We start from the raw sequence: 17,867 nt of genomic DNA, 5'->3' as shown, positions 1-17,867 counted from the left end.
CAACCTCTCTGGGCCTAAGTTTCCTTCCCTGTAAAGAGAGGTAAGTGCACTTACTGCACAGGGTGTATACAGCAGGCAGCAGGAGGAAAGGGCCTGGAGCAGTGCTGGGTCTATAGCAAGCACCGTGTGTTCCCCATCACAGGTGTAATCCAGTCCCTTTGAATTAATTAACTAAAAGGAAGTGAAGATTTTTGCAGTCTCCCTGATTCTATCCTTCACCACCTTGAGTCCCTGACATTTGTTAAAACCAAAGTTTTACCTAAAATAATACTAGAAACATTACCATTTTGCAGCCACACCTAAGTACCTAAAAGCTAAAGAGCTTTCACTTGCCCCCCACAACCCGGGAATGTGGGCGGGGCTTGATCCGCAGGTAAAAAACAAACTGACACATGAAATCCGGACTTGGAAACAGATAAACTAGCGGAGGAGGGTGGCTGGAACCCCAAGGTCATTCTTGGCACAGCCCTTGAAAGAAGCTTCCCTGCAAGGACCCTTCTCGTTCCCTATCCAAGAGCCCCACCCCCACACATGTGGAAACCAAGCCCAAAGGGCATGGCTACCCCAGAGGCAACCACAGCTGGACAAGGAGACAGTGTGGGTCAGGGCGAGAGGCCTGGGGGTCTGCGTGCAGAATAACAGGGCTGTTATGTCCCCACCAGGGCAGGGTAAACAAAAGCAGGCCGAGAGGAAGGGAAAGCATTTGAGAGATGCCTTGTACCATAGAACGAGGAGACCCAACTTTCTATGAGGCTGGGGGGCCCCAAGAGATCCAGAAAAATAACCCCTGAAATTTGGGTGACTCTGGAAACAGAGACCTGGCAGGCACTTCTTATCCATGCTTTCCTGAAAACTGCAGTCCCCCAGATTTGTCCTACATCCAGCAGTCCCCCAGATCTCCTGAAAGAGCACTCGGCAGCATCCCTGTGACCCCACAATGGGGATGCGGAGAAGAGTGAGGGAAGACGTGGCAGCCCCCCCCCATGACCCTGAGCCAGACCCATGCTGAGGGACCCATCCTGGCCAATGAGATAGAACAGGAAGTGTGCTGAGGAGCTCCTGAGCCAGTGTCCTCCACTTGAGAAAGGGAGAACACCAGCAAGAGTCCACCCCCTATTTCTCCTGCCATTTATGTGAGTGTGACAGTGTGATCCTTGGCGCATGGCAGACACTTGGGGGCCCTGAGGAAAATGGCAAAAACTGCCTTGAGATCTTTGACCTGCTCCATTAACCATCCGTGCAACCACTTGTCTCCAGGCTTCTTGTCACTGAGACAACTAGATGTCTTCATTATTTGAGCCCTTGCTCCACAAGGTATGCTCTGCAGACCATTAGCACCACCTGGGAACTTATTATAAATGCAGCAGCTCAGGCCCCTCCCACACCGACTAAATCAGCATCTGCATCTTATCAAGATTCCCGTGCACGTGGCGATTTAAGAAGCGCTGATTTACCCCACTGCAGTCACGTGGTCCCACGGCAGCTGGAAGGTAGCTCAGCTGCAACAAGGAGAGCCAGGAAGGGTGTCTTCTCCCCCTCCTATCCTCTCCTCAGCCCTCACAATGCACCCGCTCCCCTGGATGCAAACACACAAGCAGTATCTCCACGGGCACACATCTCTGTGTTTCCGCCTCCAACTCCTTCCCGGAAAGGTAATGAACTAACATAAAACACCAAGCCCACCACGGTATGGCCGTGCACGTAATTTATCAAAACTCCCAAGGTCAAGGTCCTACCCAGGAAAGCCAAAGTTATGATCAACAGGATTACTATTGTCATGGTCACCATTCCTTATTCAGGGGCCTCCGGCGGTGCCCTGGGATCTGACAAGGTCAAAACATCAGAGATGGTTCCTACAGGGGAAATTTACCATCTTGAAAAGGCACCTGGGGTCCAATGCCTGAGCATGTGGCCCACATGAGATTCTTAGACAAATCATCCTTTAACCTGATTCTATATATTCTATCCGACTGACTGAAAGGGATTTTAAGAGTTTTGTCTCGATACGGAAAAGTGGAGTCTCCTTGCCCAAACGGTAGTTAGAAACTAAAGGTCGGGGTGGTATCAACGGGATACCCGCATCCACACAGAACGCCCAGCTCTGTGGAGTCCTCAGCCAGAAGCCCCAGTCAGAACGCTACAATCACGTCCGCAAGGTTTAACGAATGAGAAAGTGGGAGAAGACTCACAGCTGAGTTTGCCCCGCCCCATCTCTATCTCTGCGCCTTTATCTGTTTTAATCTGTCCCTCTCCTTCCTTCCTTCCTCTCCACATCCTCACATAACCCCCAACACGTAGGACATCTGGAAGAACCTGAAACAGTGCCAGGGGGTTCAGATTACTGCAATTAGACAACCAGATCTTAGACCCTGGACACTCTCTGAAGGGATTTACCAATTTGCTTCCTCAGATTAAGCGCATTTTGAAAATACAGATTTTTAAGAAACCTGATCTTAGATCTTCAAATAGCTCACAAGAAATAGCTCTCAGAGCAGCAACAACACACATGAACACAAGTATTAAGACTAGCAGATTGCTGTTATGCACCCTTACTAAAGGACCTGAACTTCAGGACTCCTTGGGGGAATGGAGTCACAATTTTAGAAGTGATTTAGCAACGTTCAGCAACATTTTCAATCGTGCTTTAAAGTTGTCTCTGTTGCTGATAATTTACTACAGACAGTAAATTATCAGACCATCCACCCTTGTAGGTGGATGGGAACTCTTTCAGAAGGAACAGAGGAAAACCTCAGTTACCAAAATGACCCAGTATCTAGAATTTTGAAGACTTGAAGAAATTTCCTGAAATTTCTGGCTATGTGGTCAAGCCTTAGATAATATGTGGGTTCACTTAGTATGTGGATACTTTTTATTTTCCTGGAAACTGTTAAAATGGAGACCATGAGCCACTCTCACTGATACAAGCCTAAAGTCCTAACTCTGATGTCTCCTGCTGGAATTCACCCTGGGATTGAGATGGTCTCTAACAAACCTGTCTTCTCACAAACTTGATCAATATTGGCCAATGACCGAAAGGCTTATATCACTGCACTTTTTCTTTCGTGATTTCCTGTTATCGCTGAAATCCCCATTTCTTGATTTTATTAAGTATACCCTAATGAGATATGCTTCATAGGCATCAAATGTTTAGTGAATGCCATCAGTATATAAAGGCATTCATGAATACTTGGGCTGTTAAGGAGAGGACCTGGACGCCTCTGTCTTAGATGCTAAGGGGAAAGAAGACTGAAGCTGGAGCTGGAAAAAGAGAAGCCGTGCCGGCCAGGGAGAATTATGCACCGCAGACCTGCTCACAGCACGAAGCACTGAGTCCTTCTTGTGCATCCAAGTAGAAGTGGAAAAAAGAACTTAGAGAATTAAAATGAACAAAATGACTGGATAGATTTCTTTTCCAGGGAGAACGGGCAAGGAGTGTGTTGGGCCATTTTTTATCCTTCCAGATTTTCCTTACCAGCCTTGGGGACGTCAGTCACGGCCTTGTCCTAGTTGCATTCAGCAGTTAAAAACCTAGAAAAGTCTGTTCCTTCCCAGAACTCACGAGAGGCCAGACAAGAGTACCACCTTTATCCTTGATGAGCTGTGACCTGACCCCACAGCTGCCCACCACCATTTGCCCTGGATTCCGAGGGTCTCTGCTCCAAGCACTTTGCAGCCACCATGCCTGCTGCCCATTTTCTTCCTTTCAGCCTGTTTCCAGGGCGGGAACCTGTCCCTTCTCTTGCCCTTCCTCTGGGACAGATGGTCTCAAATGACCTTGCTCCTGTCTGACCTCTCTTCAGCGTCTTCCCCCACCCACTCGCTCAGCCTTCTTTGCTGTAGGCAATATCGCAGCTATTGGCCATCAGAGGCCTGGCCTGCCCACTTCCCATCCTGCGTGGGCCGCTCTCATCGTCCTCACCTCTCTGGCTCCTCTCTGCCCCCTCCCGTCTTCCCAGGGCCCCGTCAACACACAGCACATTCCAACCCTACCAAGGGAGGCACATACTGGCAGAAGAAGCAATTAACATTTCTGCAAGCTGGAAATTCTCATAATTAAAACTTCTTTTGCAAGATCTCAGGAGTCGAAATAACCAAAGGGAAGAGGAGCGCTAGCATCTTATCAGGAAGTGTGATCAGTACAAATAGATAAAAACTCAGTAATACAGGCCTAAAATTGTACCCCGGGGCCCAATTATTAGACACGAGTATTTCTGTTGATTAAAATAACATGATAAGCTTGCTATATTCATAAAGAGTTCTTTGCACATTCAGAAAGTCTCTAAAAGAAGCAATAGTTATAATCACTCGTGTAGTCAGGTATTAGTTCTAACGTGAAATCGCTTTCCTAAGTTTAGCAAAGTCAGGTCTTAACACAGAGTGGCCACCTACTGAAGGATAAAGAAACAATCACTTTGATAATACAAAGCTCAGCACAAGCGCAAAACACTAAATTAAAGGCAACTGAAACACATTCATTGAGGGACAGTGTTCACCACGGGGGTATTTAGGACTGGTAAGTCTTAGAAGACCAAGCAACTTTGTGATGTGTTATCAGACCAGCAAGTTGAGAGATGACACCCTTCTAAGCCCAGACAATGAGCCCACTGCCAAATCCAACACTATCCAGAACTCTGTCTGAAAAGCCAAAAACACTGACATTAGAGAGCATTTAGACTTGACATAACAATATGTTGAACTTCACTCACCCAGAAAAAGGACTAACGTGGCTTATAAATGTGACAGACCTGTTCATTTTGATAAATGCAAGCTGACAAAGTATCCATGGGACAGAAAAGGTATTAACCTATTTCACAAAAGATGGTTCAAATATGGAGCTTTTGGCAGTTTCCGAAGGAGCCATACCACCAAAAAAAAAAAAAAAAAAAGGTTATTTAAAAAAAAGTGGGCTTTCCTTGAAATCATAAAAAAGGGTCTAAATATAAGTTGTAACCAACATCAATGAATAACTCATGTATTGAGACTAAAAAATTACAGCTCCTCTGTAGCTGTGCCTTCTCTCTAGAAAACACACACACGCGCACACACAAACACGTACACACCTCATTGCCCTTAAGGGCACTAACAACAGACATGTCCTGACATTTAAATCCAGGCAGAGTTGTCAAATGACCTCTCAAAGGTCATTTGACAAAGCTGACCTCTCAGTCAGCTTGTCCAAACTAAACATATTCCTTGCAGTTTCTCTAATTCCTCAAGTAAACTTCTCCATGAAATCTAAACCGGTGCTTTCTCTGTTTTAAAAACTGCTGACGAGTGAATCCATAACACAAGTAAGAGCTGCTATTGCCCAAGAGATAAGCTGGCTCGACACACTGGCTCAAGGACCCGGCTGAGAAAATGCAAGCTGAGATGACTGTCCCCAAAAGAAAACAATCCTAGAGAATACATTATCTCATTCCACATACTCAAGAACTTGTATAACCATTATAATGCTTGGTTAGGCCCATGCCCAAAATGGTCAGCTCAGGGGGACCCACCCAGGCCTCTAATCAGAACCTCTTCTGCTGAGACAATTCAGTGAAACTATCAGAGGCTCATTCAAATGTCTCCATAATAAACAGTGAACAGTGCACCGCACATGGAGAACGCGCGGGCTCGGACCCAAAAGACAGAAATAATCAAAAAGCAGTTGAAGAAAGGATGAGAACACTCAGCTAAGGAAGAAATGAATTTTTTTCAGAGGGAGACATGTGATGGTATTTCAGACCTCTCAAGAAACCAGTCAAACTGCTTCTTCAATTCTATAAATTTGGGCCAAAACAAGGTTGCTCGACTTTGTGGTCAACATTGACTTCATTTTACCAGATACCTTGTTTGATTTACTCGGTATTTCTGTTTGCTCATGGAAGCAGTTTACAGATAGATGAAGGTACCGTGGAATGATGTTCCCAGGCTGGGTCTACAGGCATGAAATTTAAGAAAACAGGGTAAAGCCCTGCCAAAAAGGAAAACAAAAACAAAAACGTGGCTCATGGAGATCATTTTCCCCATTCGCTGGTGCTCTATCTGCAGCAATCTGGCTCTGGATACCTGTTCGTGATATCCACCTTAACATCAGAGTCATTTCTAAAGGAATAATAATGATGGTAGCCACCACTGACGGAATGCTTGCTGTTTGGCAGGCAAACACGCTCTGGTCTGAATTCCTTCCTTCATCTAACTACTATTTAAAGATGGTTCACCGTGTGACAGAACTGTTCAAGGTTTGGGGGTAAAGTCTGAATAAAACAAAGCACCTGCTATCATGGGACTGTCTTTCCTGTAAGAGGACAAAGAAAAAGGAAGAATAAATAGGGAAAGTATCCCCGTGGCGATCAGGGCTAAGAAGAAAGTGGGATAGGGCCCCTGGCTGGCTCAGTTGGTTAAGCATCTGCCTTCAGCTCAGGTCATGGTCCCAGGGTCCTGGGATCAAGCCCCTCATCAGGTTGCCTGCTCAGCGGGGAGTCTGCTTCTCCCTCTGCCTGCTGTCTCCCCTACTCGTGCTCTCCCTCTTTCTCTCTCTGTCTCTCTCGCTCTCAAATAAATAAATAAATAAGATCTTAAAAGAAACAAAAAGTAGGATAAAGGTGCCAGAGGGTGACCATGTGAAGCATGCTGTCCTCACAGAGACCACCAGGAACACACTTGCAGTTCAGGAACACTGGGTTTACAGACTCATTGCAACAAGGGAGAATGCACACCACTGGGATCCAGTAAGCCAAATAAGAGGGTGTTCAAAGGACTTTAAGACTGGGGTTGTTAGGTGATTTGGGGGAGGGCTCAAGAAAGCAGGATTTTGCTCCAAATTGGATACTGTCAGGAAGTGAGGGTAATTCTACGATTGGGTGTCTCAGTAATTCTTACCAAGAAGGTAGGAGGAAGTCACCCCTAGTAGCCAAAAGTGAATGTGTGGCCATCTTTGTGGTTTGGACAATCTTGGTTTAATCTGCATTTGGACATGATTGTAAAGGAGTCTTGCTTTTGTCTGGATCCATCACGGTAGTGGAATGGTCTTATCCCATGCTGGTGTTCTGTGAGGCTGTCTATGGTCAACAGGAAAACATCACAGCTGAGCGGTGAATGCCAGGTCAGCTCCCAGACATCCTCCTTCAGCCATGCCAGACAAGTACTATTGCTATTTCTCTTTTATAAATGAGTAAACAAAGCCCCAGCGAGGTGAAAGACTTATCCTACAGCAAGTAACTAAGAAAGCCAGGTTATCGGACTCCTGAGACAGCCTCTCACCCACCTCACACAAGGGCCCCCGCAGCGCTGAGCCTTATGAATACCCCTGACAAGAGGTTCTCTTCAAAAGGACAGAGGGAGTTTCCGTGCGAGGGTGATACAAAGCCCACAGGGGAATCTGCTGCGGGCACCAAGGCCAGAGGCTGTGCAAATACACCCGAAATTAAGTCCACCCGGTCACTGTCAAGGCGGAAGCATTTTTCTCCCAGGAATGAGGAAGCACTTCCCATTTTATTTAAATTGGAAGGTTGCTTTTTCAATAATGTCATCAACACCAACCCATCTCAGCAACTTAGGACCTATAACCAGAGTTTTAACTACTGGCACAAGAATGTTAAAATAACATGAAGGCCGTGTTCCCAGAATGGGGGGAAAACAGCGCAGGAGACATGCTTCCCGACCATCAGGAGGTCAGGGCTTACCAGCAGGTTTTCCGGCTTGAGGTCCCGGTGGACGATGCTCTTGTCGTGTAGGTGCACCAGCGCCCTGCACAAGTCCATGAGCATGAGCGCGGCGTCGCGCTCGGCGAACTTCACGCTCTCCATGATGGCGTCGAAGAGGTCCCCGCCCTGCACGTACTCCATGATCAGGTAGATTTCCGCCTCCGTCTCGTACACCTCGTGCAGCTTCACGATGTTGGGGTGGGAGAGGCTCTGGATGATCAGGATCTCGCTGTCCACCATGTCCTCCTTGCCCTTGAGCTTGGACTTGTCGATGATCTTCATGGCGTAGGCCTGCCGGGTCTCGCGGTGCCGGCACTCCTTGACCACCGCGAAGTTGCCATCCCCGAGCACGCGGCCCGCCTCGTAGTGCTTGTGCACGTCGGTAGCCAGGAGGCCCGCAGGCCGCCGCCTCCGACCGCCCCTGGGCTCCCTCTCCCCGCGAGCGGCCGGTTTTCTGGCCCCTGACGCCGGCGTACAGGGCTGCTTCTCCCGGTCCGCGTCCTGCTCGCCCCCGCGCGGCTCCGGAATTGCCTCGGGCTCCGCCTGCTGCTCCCTGGGCTGCCGGCTGCCTGGCCTGTTCCTGCAGGCGCTCCTGGCCTCCCTCCTCACGTCCCGCAGCCCCTCCTCTCTGACGGGCTGGGCTTCGCTGAGCTCCCTCTTGGCCTTGGCGGCTGCCTGAGCTTGACCTTCCTGACCTTCGGGGTCTCTGTCCTCCTTCTTGTCCGGGTTTTTCCCGGGCCTCCTCAGCTCCTGAGGGGGGTTCCTGGGGCTGCTCCTGTGGCTCTCGCCCTTCCACCCTTCCTCCCCGGCTGCACGGTGGGCCTCGGGGGACCGCCTGCAGCTCCTGGTCCTCACCAGCTTCTCCGCTGCGTCATACCTGTGGCATTTCCCCAAGTCCAGCTCGCTGGTCCCTAGGGACAGCCGCTCCCTCTGCAGGCCCTGCTGGAGCTCCCTCTCTCTCTTGCACTTCTCACATCGGATGGGCTCACCGGAGGTCCTTTCGATCTCCACGCCGGGGGGTTTCTCTCCGCTCGCAGGTCTCTCCAGAGTGGCTTCCCTGGGCGGCCTGCCGCCCGACTCAGGCTCCCACTTCCCCCCGGCCCACTTCTTCTGGGGCCTGGCCCTGTCCCCCAGAGCTGGCTCCACGGGGGCCTTTCCCTGATGTCTGATGGCCGCCTTGGACCGGGCAGCCTCACCACAGCTCTTGGCAGCCTCGGTCTCCCCACAGTGGTGTCCCCCTCTCAGGGCCCTGCTGTGAAGCCTGCTTCTCAGCCTCGGAGAAGGGGCTCGGCTGTGCTGGGTCAGTGTCAGGGCCCGGGCTTTGCTGGGGTACAGTTCTTCTATAGCTACCTGAATGTTCTTCAGCGTCAACGGTTCTTTGCCCATGGCTATGAAAGCATCCCCTTCCCGGAGGAAATCAGAGACACTCCTGATCTCCCTGCCCTTGAGGTTGAAGAGTTTTCTCACGCGATCGTTCTTCCATCTGGGAAAGCCCAGGGCCTCAGAGATGTCCGCCAAGAGCTGCTCAAAGCTCTGCACGGACCGCCTGTTGAGGAGCAGAGTGATCTTCCGGAGGGGGTGACCACCCAGCTTCACCACGGTCACCACCCTGGGCTTTAGGGTACTACTATCAGCATGGACGGAGTGAAGACCATTCTGAGGGCTGAACATGGGCACCACGGAGCCATGTGGCCCCAGGAGTGGTTTCTCCAGATTCCCTCGGCCAGCAGGCAGCCATGTGCCCTGCAGCTTCTGCTCCGTGATTCTGGAGCTTAAAGATTTTAGCGAGTGGTCACAGAGGCCTCGATGTTCTGCAAGAGGAAAATGACAACACAGTGTCAGTCATGATGGGTTCAAAGAGCCCTTTGGCCTTCACCAAAGCTTTACTGAAGGTCACTGATTCTATTACGGTTTTATAGAAGTGTGATCTTTGAGGATCTGCTTAAAATCTTGGAGCCTGTGCACTTTTGGTCTAATCCCCAGTCTCCCCTATAAGAGATCAGGAAAGTAGAACGAGTCTTCATTGGGCCTGAGTGGCTCCTCCAAGCCTCCCAGGAGCCCCCATTATGTGCCACACCTTGAGAGGCCTCACCAGGCATGGCCTGACCCTGGAAACACAACTTCTGCTACCCTAAAGTGAGCTGTCTTTCAGGGATATACAGCTGAGATAAAAGGTCCAAGCTTCGCTGCCCAGGAAATACCAACAAGAGGTCAGAACATTCTGGAACCTTAACCAAAATCTCACCCACCTCTTTGCCAAGAAGAGTTTTTTCAGCTTGACTTTCAACTCACTCAAGGTGAGGTGAAAATGTGAAGAGGTGATGACCACAGACTCTGAAGACAGATCTGGATTTGAATCCTGGCATGGCCACTGGGTACTTGCGTGAATGTGGGCAAATTACTCAGGTTTCTGTTTTTTCATCTAGGAAGTAGGTATGAGAACACCTTCCTTCCAGGGTTTTTTGAAGAGCAAATGGGAAAATAATTAAAGTTCACTTAAAGCAGTGTTTGGCGCACAGTAATGGCCAGTTATTAATACTGTCCTTACAGTCTCAATATTTCTTTTGTATGATAATTATCATTTTGGTAGTAATATATTATATTGATAAGGCAGAATTCACTTGGCATCACAAGAATTCATGGACCAGCGTGACATGGTGGCTATTTCTTAAGGTTGCAAAAAAGAAAGAAAAGGAAGGAAGGAAGGGAGGGAGGAAAGAAGAAAGAAAGAGAGAAAGAAAGAAAGAAGAAAGAAAGAAAGAAAAGGAAAGAAAAGAAAGAGGAAGGGAAAGAGAAAGAGAAAGGAAGTTGAAACAAGTTTCAGTGTAGGTATAGAAACTTTCTTCTCTAAATGATTTTTCTTCCTGATATTAAAAAAAAAAAAAAGGAAAGAAAGAAACCAAGGTCATATTAATGTTCAGGGCTTTAATAATGAAAATGTGCTCATTCTCAGTGTATTTCCTGATAAACTGCATAATTGAATAAAACAGGATATATTTCCTGATCAACTATGCCCAGCCAGAATAAAGCAGTTGAGGCAAAATTGGTTCAATTTCCATTTCGGTCCAGGTCAGGAAACAGGAAAATGACAGAATGTGTCACCGAGTTACACCATGAGGGTGGGCTGCGGATTACTTACATTACCCCACAGGTCCATCTGTCCTACCCTACATGTAGGAATCTGCCGTTTATGCTTCCTTTAAAAAGAGATTAAAGATAATCATTTTTATGTGCATTTGAATTGTAGCAAGAACCCCAGTTGTGCCAGGATGCGCAATTTGGCCCAGCATATTTACACAGAATGTTTTTTGTTTTTTAATTATAATGCACAATCTGTCCTGAGATGATTTCCATCTAGACACAGGTGTCAGATTGGATGACAAGTAGTGGCTGGTACTGATCCCATATGCCATCAATTTATGAGCTTAACACTTACATTTACAGTTCAACTATTTATGGACATCTGTTATTCCTTTTCTTCTCATAATCTCTGTAATCTGCCTCCATTTTTGTCAGAGAGTTGCGAGGAAGAAAGATCTACAGCAGTAATACTGGTCTGTGTTTCCTCACGGGGAAAATTAAGGAAGGACACCAAGGAAGAGGGCCTTCAAATGTGTGTGCACAAGGGGACTAGTGTTGTCATTTGTTTTCCTTGTGGTGCTTCTCACAGGACCTGCCATACATACTTATCAGGCTAAGTCAATGGAAAAGAATTCTCTGTTCCAGGGAAGGGAAAGGAGAGGAATTTTTAGGGGAGAACCAGAAGGACAAAGGAGCATTTGATGAATACATTAGGGATGCAGGAAGAGTTTAGCATGGAAGGGGGCTCAGGGGGGGTCCCAGAGAAGGATCCAGCATGGGATGTCAGGGAACCATACAAGAGTCCTCATGAAACAGGACAGACACTGGTAGTGCTCACACATTGAATAGTGACCAAGGATGACAGTGAGGTGAGTCATGATGGGACCTGTGGCCTCAAGGTGCAGTGAAACTAGGGAGTTTAGGTATGGTGATCGATGACTTGGCCCTGTGGTACCCACAGTCAGGGTAGGGGAGGGGCATGTTCTCAGCCAGATCCAGCCCTGATTCCTGGTGGTGAGGGGAGTACACTGGGAACACCTCATCCCTGAACCCAGGAGAGGCTCCATAAGAGTGGTCCCCATCCCAGGGCACAGAGACAAAGGACGTGAAGACAGAGCAGCTCTGCTCCACCCCCATCAGGCATGCGCAGTCCACTGCCCAGGCAATCACAAACTCATTCAAAACCTCTGGTGTCTGGGGGCAAGCGTGAGAACTACCAATCCCTCACCTCCCCAACATAACTGGGTTCTGGCTGCATCAAGCTACTAGGCAGTGCTAGGAAAACACAACATCAAGGTGCAAGCCCTCCTCCCCCCTTAAAAATCCTTAGTCCAAAGCAAAGTTTTCTTCTTTAAAGGTGAGAGAATCAAATCAGGAGACCCTGAATGCCTGGTCTGTAAGCAGGGAGAGGAAGAATATAGCACAGCCTTTGGGTCTGTCTCCAGCAACAGCATCACCTCCCGAGGACAACAGTGGTACATTTAGGCTAAATAGAAGCAGCAGTATCCTGGTACGTACCCCCATCAAGCCAACCAGAAAGCTAAAGACCAGCTTGTGTCTACTTATCACCAACAATTTACAAAATTGATTAAATGGAACCATGTGAATCTGCCAGTACTTCCATTTTGACCTGCAAAAGAATGGAAATTTCACGTGACTCAACCTAAAATGATCTAGGATAATAACCCCTACATCAACCACAAATAGTTAAAGAAGGTAGAGATAGTGAAAATTAAACACCCTAATTCCCAGTCCTCGGTCACCAAGCCTGTAGCTTCCCACAAAGTGACACAGAAAAAGATGCTGTTGTAGCACTCTGTTTTTCTAAGTTTCTACAGCAACATAAATTGGCCTTGACTTGACAATACTGCTGCTTTTGCCTCAGACACCCTAAATACAAATGTTTATAGGGTTTCTCCCCAGAGTCATTCTAACCCCCCAACACACACACACACACACACACACACACACACAGCAGAATAAACACTGCTTACTCTGAGCCACTCCTCTGCTCAAGAACCTACAATGGCTCCTTATTACCTTCTTGGGGGGCCAAACTGAAACTCCTCAGCTTGATATGTAAGGCCCTCCATAATCCAGTGCCCTCTACCCATCCCAACCGCACACCCATCCCCCACTCCTTACACCCACCCAAGCCTCAACATCTTGTAAGACCTGGGACCCATATCCGCTGCCAAACCTTCCCTGACCTCACTATCACAGTCAGCTCCCTCCTCTGAAGCTCTGTTTGTTCCTTCACCTGAATGCTTGAGACTGGATACAGGCACTTAGCTGCTGGACATCTGGTCTACCCTTCAGCACATCTCACTATTAATGATACTAGGCACTGCAGATTTGGGGAACCCATTCCCGGCACTAACATCCAACATGAGTACCACGTCTCAGTCTGCCAGCTCTCCTTGTAGACAACTGAATGTTTCTCCTTTCAGCTCTGGTAGACGTCACACCCCAGACCTCCTAAAGAGATTAAATGAGAGAGGTGGAAGAAAGTGCAATCACAGACATCCATTTAATACAAGGAAATCTGCCAAAGCAGCATTTATAAAGAGGGACTGACAACAGGCAAGGGAGAGCATTTCTTCAGAGTTTGCAATGGCTTCATTTTAGAGGCATGCAAAGAACACCAAACACAGGGTCAGAGACCTCACTTAAACCCGGTTCTACCAGGCTCTTCCTAGTCATGTGACCTTGGCAGAGTTATAGAATCTCTCTGCGCCTCAGTCTCCACATCTGCCAACCATGATACCTCACTCATGCTGAAAGTGCTCAGCGTACGCTTGTTTTTCTTCCCTCTCCAAAAGAAAACAGGTCTTGTAACCTTGGATATCCCCCAAATCCATTGTACATCTAGAGAACAAAGAGAAAAAGATGCTAAGTGTGATTCAGCAGGTGAATTTGTCACCCACGTAGTGTTTGAAATAGGAAACCAGTAAGGACAGGATAATAAGAGGAATAGTCCAGCAAACTGAAGCATACAGCAATTCTGGGAGGCTAAATGAACTTCCTGCTCACTGATCCTAGGATTTTCTGACTGGTGTGAGCCAATAACTGCACGGGCATTTTGCTCTTATTGCTTCTAACAGCTTTGGCCCCTGGCAATCCTGTCTCCTATCTGCTGCCACGATTCAGATGAGGTAGCATAACCTGATTCTACAAGGGTCAGCTCTACACCTTATCATGCTGACCAGGCTAGCACAATGATGGGAAGTCACATTAATCCTGTTTCCTGTGTCATCATTTAATAACATTTTGTTTAGGCTGCTAATCATGGAGTTTAGGATCAAGATTTTAAAAAACACAAACTATCCTGCTAAAATTAATCTTTTACTTGTCTTTTTTAATCAGAACAAAAAGAATGTACCTCTTCCTAGTCGTTTTCAAATCCTAACCCATATGTCTAACAAAGAAAAACAATGTCTGAGGTCAGCACTAACTTCGGAATTCTCACCTTGGTTTCTAGAGAGCTATAATGACACATGAGAGAAAGAAATGGGAGAATCACACCAAATTGCTATCAGGCATAAGTAATACATAATCACTTTTTAAGCATTTACAAATTATGAGTACTAAAAGAAATGGAAATTGGTGTTTCAAAACATCTGGTAATATGCAATACAACAACAAAAAGTGACTGGAAGAAAGTCAATGCATCTAGTGGCATATAACCCCCTTTCCTGGCAGGGAAGCTCCTCCTAGAATACTTTCCCTTTTATTGAACTCATATTTCTGAGTGGTTTCACCAGATTGATCACGTGTGGCCCCAGGACGCAGCGCTGAGAAACTGTTCACTTCCATTCTTTTGTTGAAGATGAAGAAGGATCAGCTGGAATCATTTTTTCCTTTCACTGAGTAATCATTTGTCCTGGGCTTTTTCCAGGGGCTGTTTGGGAGCAAACTCATTTTGTTCATATGCAGATTATGAGGCAGGAGAAACATTTGTGAACTTACATTTGATTATGCAAACATCCAAGGAGGGTTTTCTAAATGAATAAAAAATTGGAATGCAGCCTCCAGTCACTAAGCCTCAAAAATGCTATTGTTTCATAACTTGCAAGCCTAGCCAACGTCTGTATTAATCAAATAAAGCTGAGGTAATAAGATGAACCTGACGTGCTATTTATTTGCCGTCATTGCTGATGACACTTCAGTCTCTAATTAATGATGTCATTACTTAATCTTTATTACCAAACAGCACATCAATTGAGACATCAGAAACAGAATAATTAAAAAGACTCTTTTCAACTCTCATCTCAGAGGTGCCCCTGGTCTGGGTTGTCTTTTAATCTGCTGACCTACTCATGCCCATTTTCCTATGTACCTCCCAGCTTATTGGCACAAGAACCTTGTATGGTCCCTGAGTGAAGGATATTTGCCAGTCCTTGTTATAGCCTGCCTAACAGATGCCTGATACTTTTTTCCTAAGCTACTCACTGATTTAAAGATGGAATTTGCTAAACAAAAAGCAGAATCAGATCCATTAATACAGAGAACAAACTGGTGGTTGCCAAAGCGGAGGCGTTGGGGGGATGGGCAAAATGGGGATGAGAGGGGGAGGTACATGCTTCCAGTTATGGAATGAATAAGTCATAGGCATGAAAGATACAGCACAGGGAATACAGTCAATGATACTGTCTTAGTGATGTACAGTGACAGATGGTGGCTACACTTGTGGTGAGCACAGCATAACATATAGATTTGTTGAATCACAATGTTGCACACCGGAAACTAATGTAACATTGTGTGTCAACTGTACTTAATTAACAAAAAAAAATCAATGAAGAAAAAGAAGAAAGCGCAATGGATACTGACCAGGCAAAACTAAAGTTGCCTATACAACCTTGTTACGGGTAGAACTGTGTCCCCCCCGCCCTTGAATTCATCCAAAGTCCTGAACCTCCATCTCTCAGAGTGTGACATGATTTTGATAGGGTTTTCACAGAGGCAGTCAAGTTCAAATGAGGTCCCTGGGATAGGCTATAATCCAACATGACTGGTATCCTTATAAGGGCGTTAAGTTTGGACACACACAATTGTACAGGGAGAATGCCATGTGAACATGAAGACGGCCATCTACAAGCCAAGGAGAGAGGCCTTCACTGGCTCCTTCCCTCACGGCCCTCAGAAGGAACCAACATTCCCAGCATCGGATTTCAGACTTCAAGACTCCATAACCAGGAGTCAACAAATTTCTGTTTAAACCAAAAAAAAAGGAATGAAAGAAAAAACATTACTGTCCCAGCTACTTTGGAGTTGCGATGAGTTAGTTGAAAGAGGGTTTTAAAGTGAACAAGCTTACATATCTCCTCACTTTCAAAGCTCATCCCATCCCCCTCGGTAATACTCTTCCTCCCGCCTTTGGGTTTCCCTACACCATGATCCCCTGATCTCATCCCGCACACGCTACCCACCTCATTACCACATCACACTTCTCACTTCCTCTTCTGCTGGTTTTATTTTGTCTAAAGAACTTTCATGTTCCATGCAAGCCAGAAAGCATTTTCCTCTCTCCCCAAATATCCCAGGACACCCCACGACAAAGAGGACCGATGACCAAGGGAGGAACTTTTCCCCACTGTCACTATTGTGCCTCCTTTGGCATCCAACTAAACTGGCTAAGCTGCAGCTCCCATCCCCAATGGCACACACACCGCCTGGGGACTGCATTCACGTACAGGAACTAATTCAGCCAGTCAAGGTCTAGGATAGGTCCTGAGAGCCTGCATCTCTAACAAGGTCCCACATGATGCCTATGCTGCTGGCTCATGGACCACACCTTGAGAAACACAGACATAGAGACAAGTTCCAGAGTATGCTTCTGGGAATGCCGGTCACCCATAAGCAATTTCAAAGTGGCCCATAAACCAATTCCTTAAAGTAGTATTACAACCCACAGTACCTTTATTTTCACCATGTGAGTAAGGAACGTATGGTATGTAATTAAAACATGACATCACCAGTGCAGTGCAACAGAAAGTCCAATCAGACTGTCCTTGCCTGAGTTTTCCTTTAAGGACAGCAAACAGAAGTGAAGGAGAGAAGGACCACTTTGACGACCCAGAGTGGACCCGCGGCACGAGACTCACCTGGGAGCTTGTTGGAAATGCACAATTTCAGACCCTAGCCCAGACCTACAGGATCAGATTCTGCATTTTAACACAATCCCCAGGTGGTCTGATGCATCTGGAAGTTTAAGAAGCACTGCTACAGACTACCTCTTGCATCACCAAAGTGGCTAGCTGAACCAAAATACAAAGACCATGGCGCTGGAGATTACAAAGTCCTTGGACTAGTGCATATGCCTTTGATTAACCCTGAAAGCATGGTGGCATGACCCAACCAAATCCCAAGTGGGATCCAGGGGCGGCTCTGGCCCAGGGGTGGGTTCACTTCTGTGGAATCTACATGCACCAGCTGCCAAATGGGCAGACAAGGGAGTGAGCGAAGGGGGAAGAAGTAGGTGTTTCGTGCACAGGTACCAGAAACCTGGGAGGAAGGAAGAAGAAAAGAGACGGTGACAAAAGAGGCGTGGAATGGCATCTGCACCTGCCCTCCCAATCCTCGGAGCACAGAGTCAACGAGGGACACTAAATGAGTTGGGTTTCAAAAGCCTGTGTGAGGCTTTGGGACGCAGGTGACAAGGTGCAAGAGTAAACAGAGGCAGCTGCCCCGCCTTCCCCAGCACAGCAGAAGAGGACAATGTGGGGCCTTGGGGACACACTGACAGCAAAGGTGGGGGAGTGAGGAGTGACTTAACCACTGGAGAAAGAATAGGAGCTGCAGTGTACCTGAGCACAGGTGACATCCTGTCCTGGGGACTCGGGGACGCTGGCTGAGGTCCTGTGTATGCAGGTGGGGCCACTGGAACTCCAAGCTGGGCATTAATATTAACATGGCCTCAGACATTCCAGGGACCACAAGAATAACCATTTCTCTCCAACAGTTTTTCCTCCAGATGAACCCTTCTCCCGCTTTCCGATGATTTCATCACATGAAGCTTTTATGCTCCTCTTTTCCCCTTCGGCTCTGGGTTTGCTGAGCCTCACCAGATGCTGCCCTGTCGCTCATGTTGTCCCCCTT

At 47.2% G+C, this 17,867-nt stretch overlaps 1 protein-coding gene across 3 annotated transcripts in view; it reads right to left on the bottom strand.

Moving 5' to 3' along the window:
• DCLK3 (doublecortin like kinase 3) overlaps positions 1-17,867 on the bottom strand; it is a 48,078-nt gene that overhangs the window by 17,721 nt on the left and 12,490 nt on the right. The window contains exons 1-2 of one of the 3 annotated variants that reach the window (XM_025884647.2): positions 9,938-10,342; positions 7,668-9,499 (exon numbers count right to left, since the gene is read on the bottom strand). In XM_025884647.2, coding sequence (XP_025740432.1) covers positions 7,668-9,359 — 1,692 coding nt within the window. In that variant the 5' untranslated portion in view covers positions 9,360-9,499; positions 9,938-10,342. Of the gene's footprint in view, positions 1-7,667; positions 9,500-9,937; positions 10,343-17,867 lie in introns of those variants that run through there. The other 2 variants (XM_025884646.2, XM_073902217.1) reach the window with 2 other exon arrangements.

Source organism: Callorhinus ursinus, unplaced genomic scaffold, assembly GCF_003265705.2.
Source record: "Callorhinus ursinus isolate GAN/ISIS: 27379988/994484 unplaced genomic scaffold, GSC_fseal_2.0 scaffold1, whole genome shotgun sequence".
Taxonomy (NCBI): Eukaryota; Metazoa; Chordata; class Mammalia; order Carnivora; family Otariidae; genus Callorhinus; species Callorhinus ursinus.
Note: the sequence above shows the minus strand (reverse complement) of the source record. Positions and strands in the feature narration are given on the sequence as shown.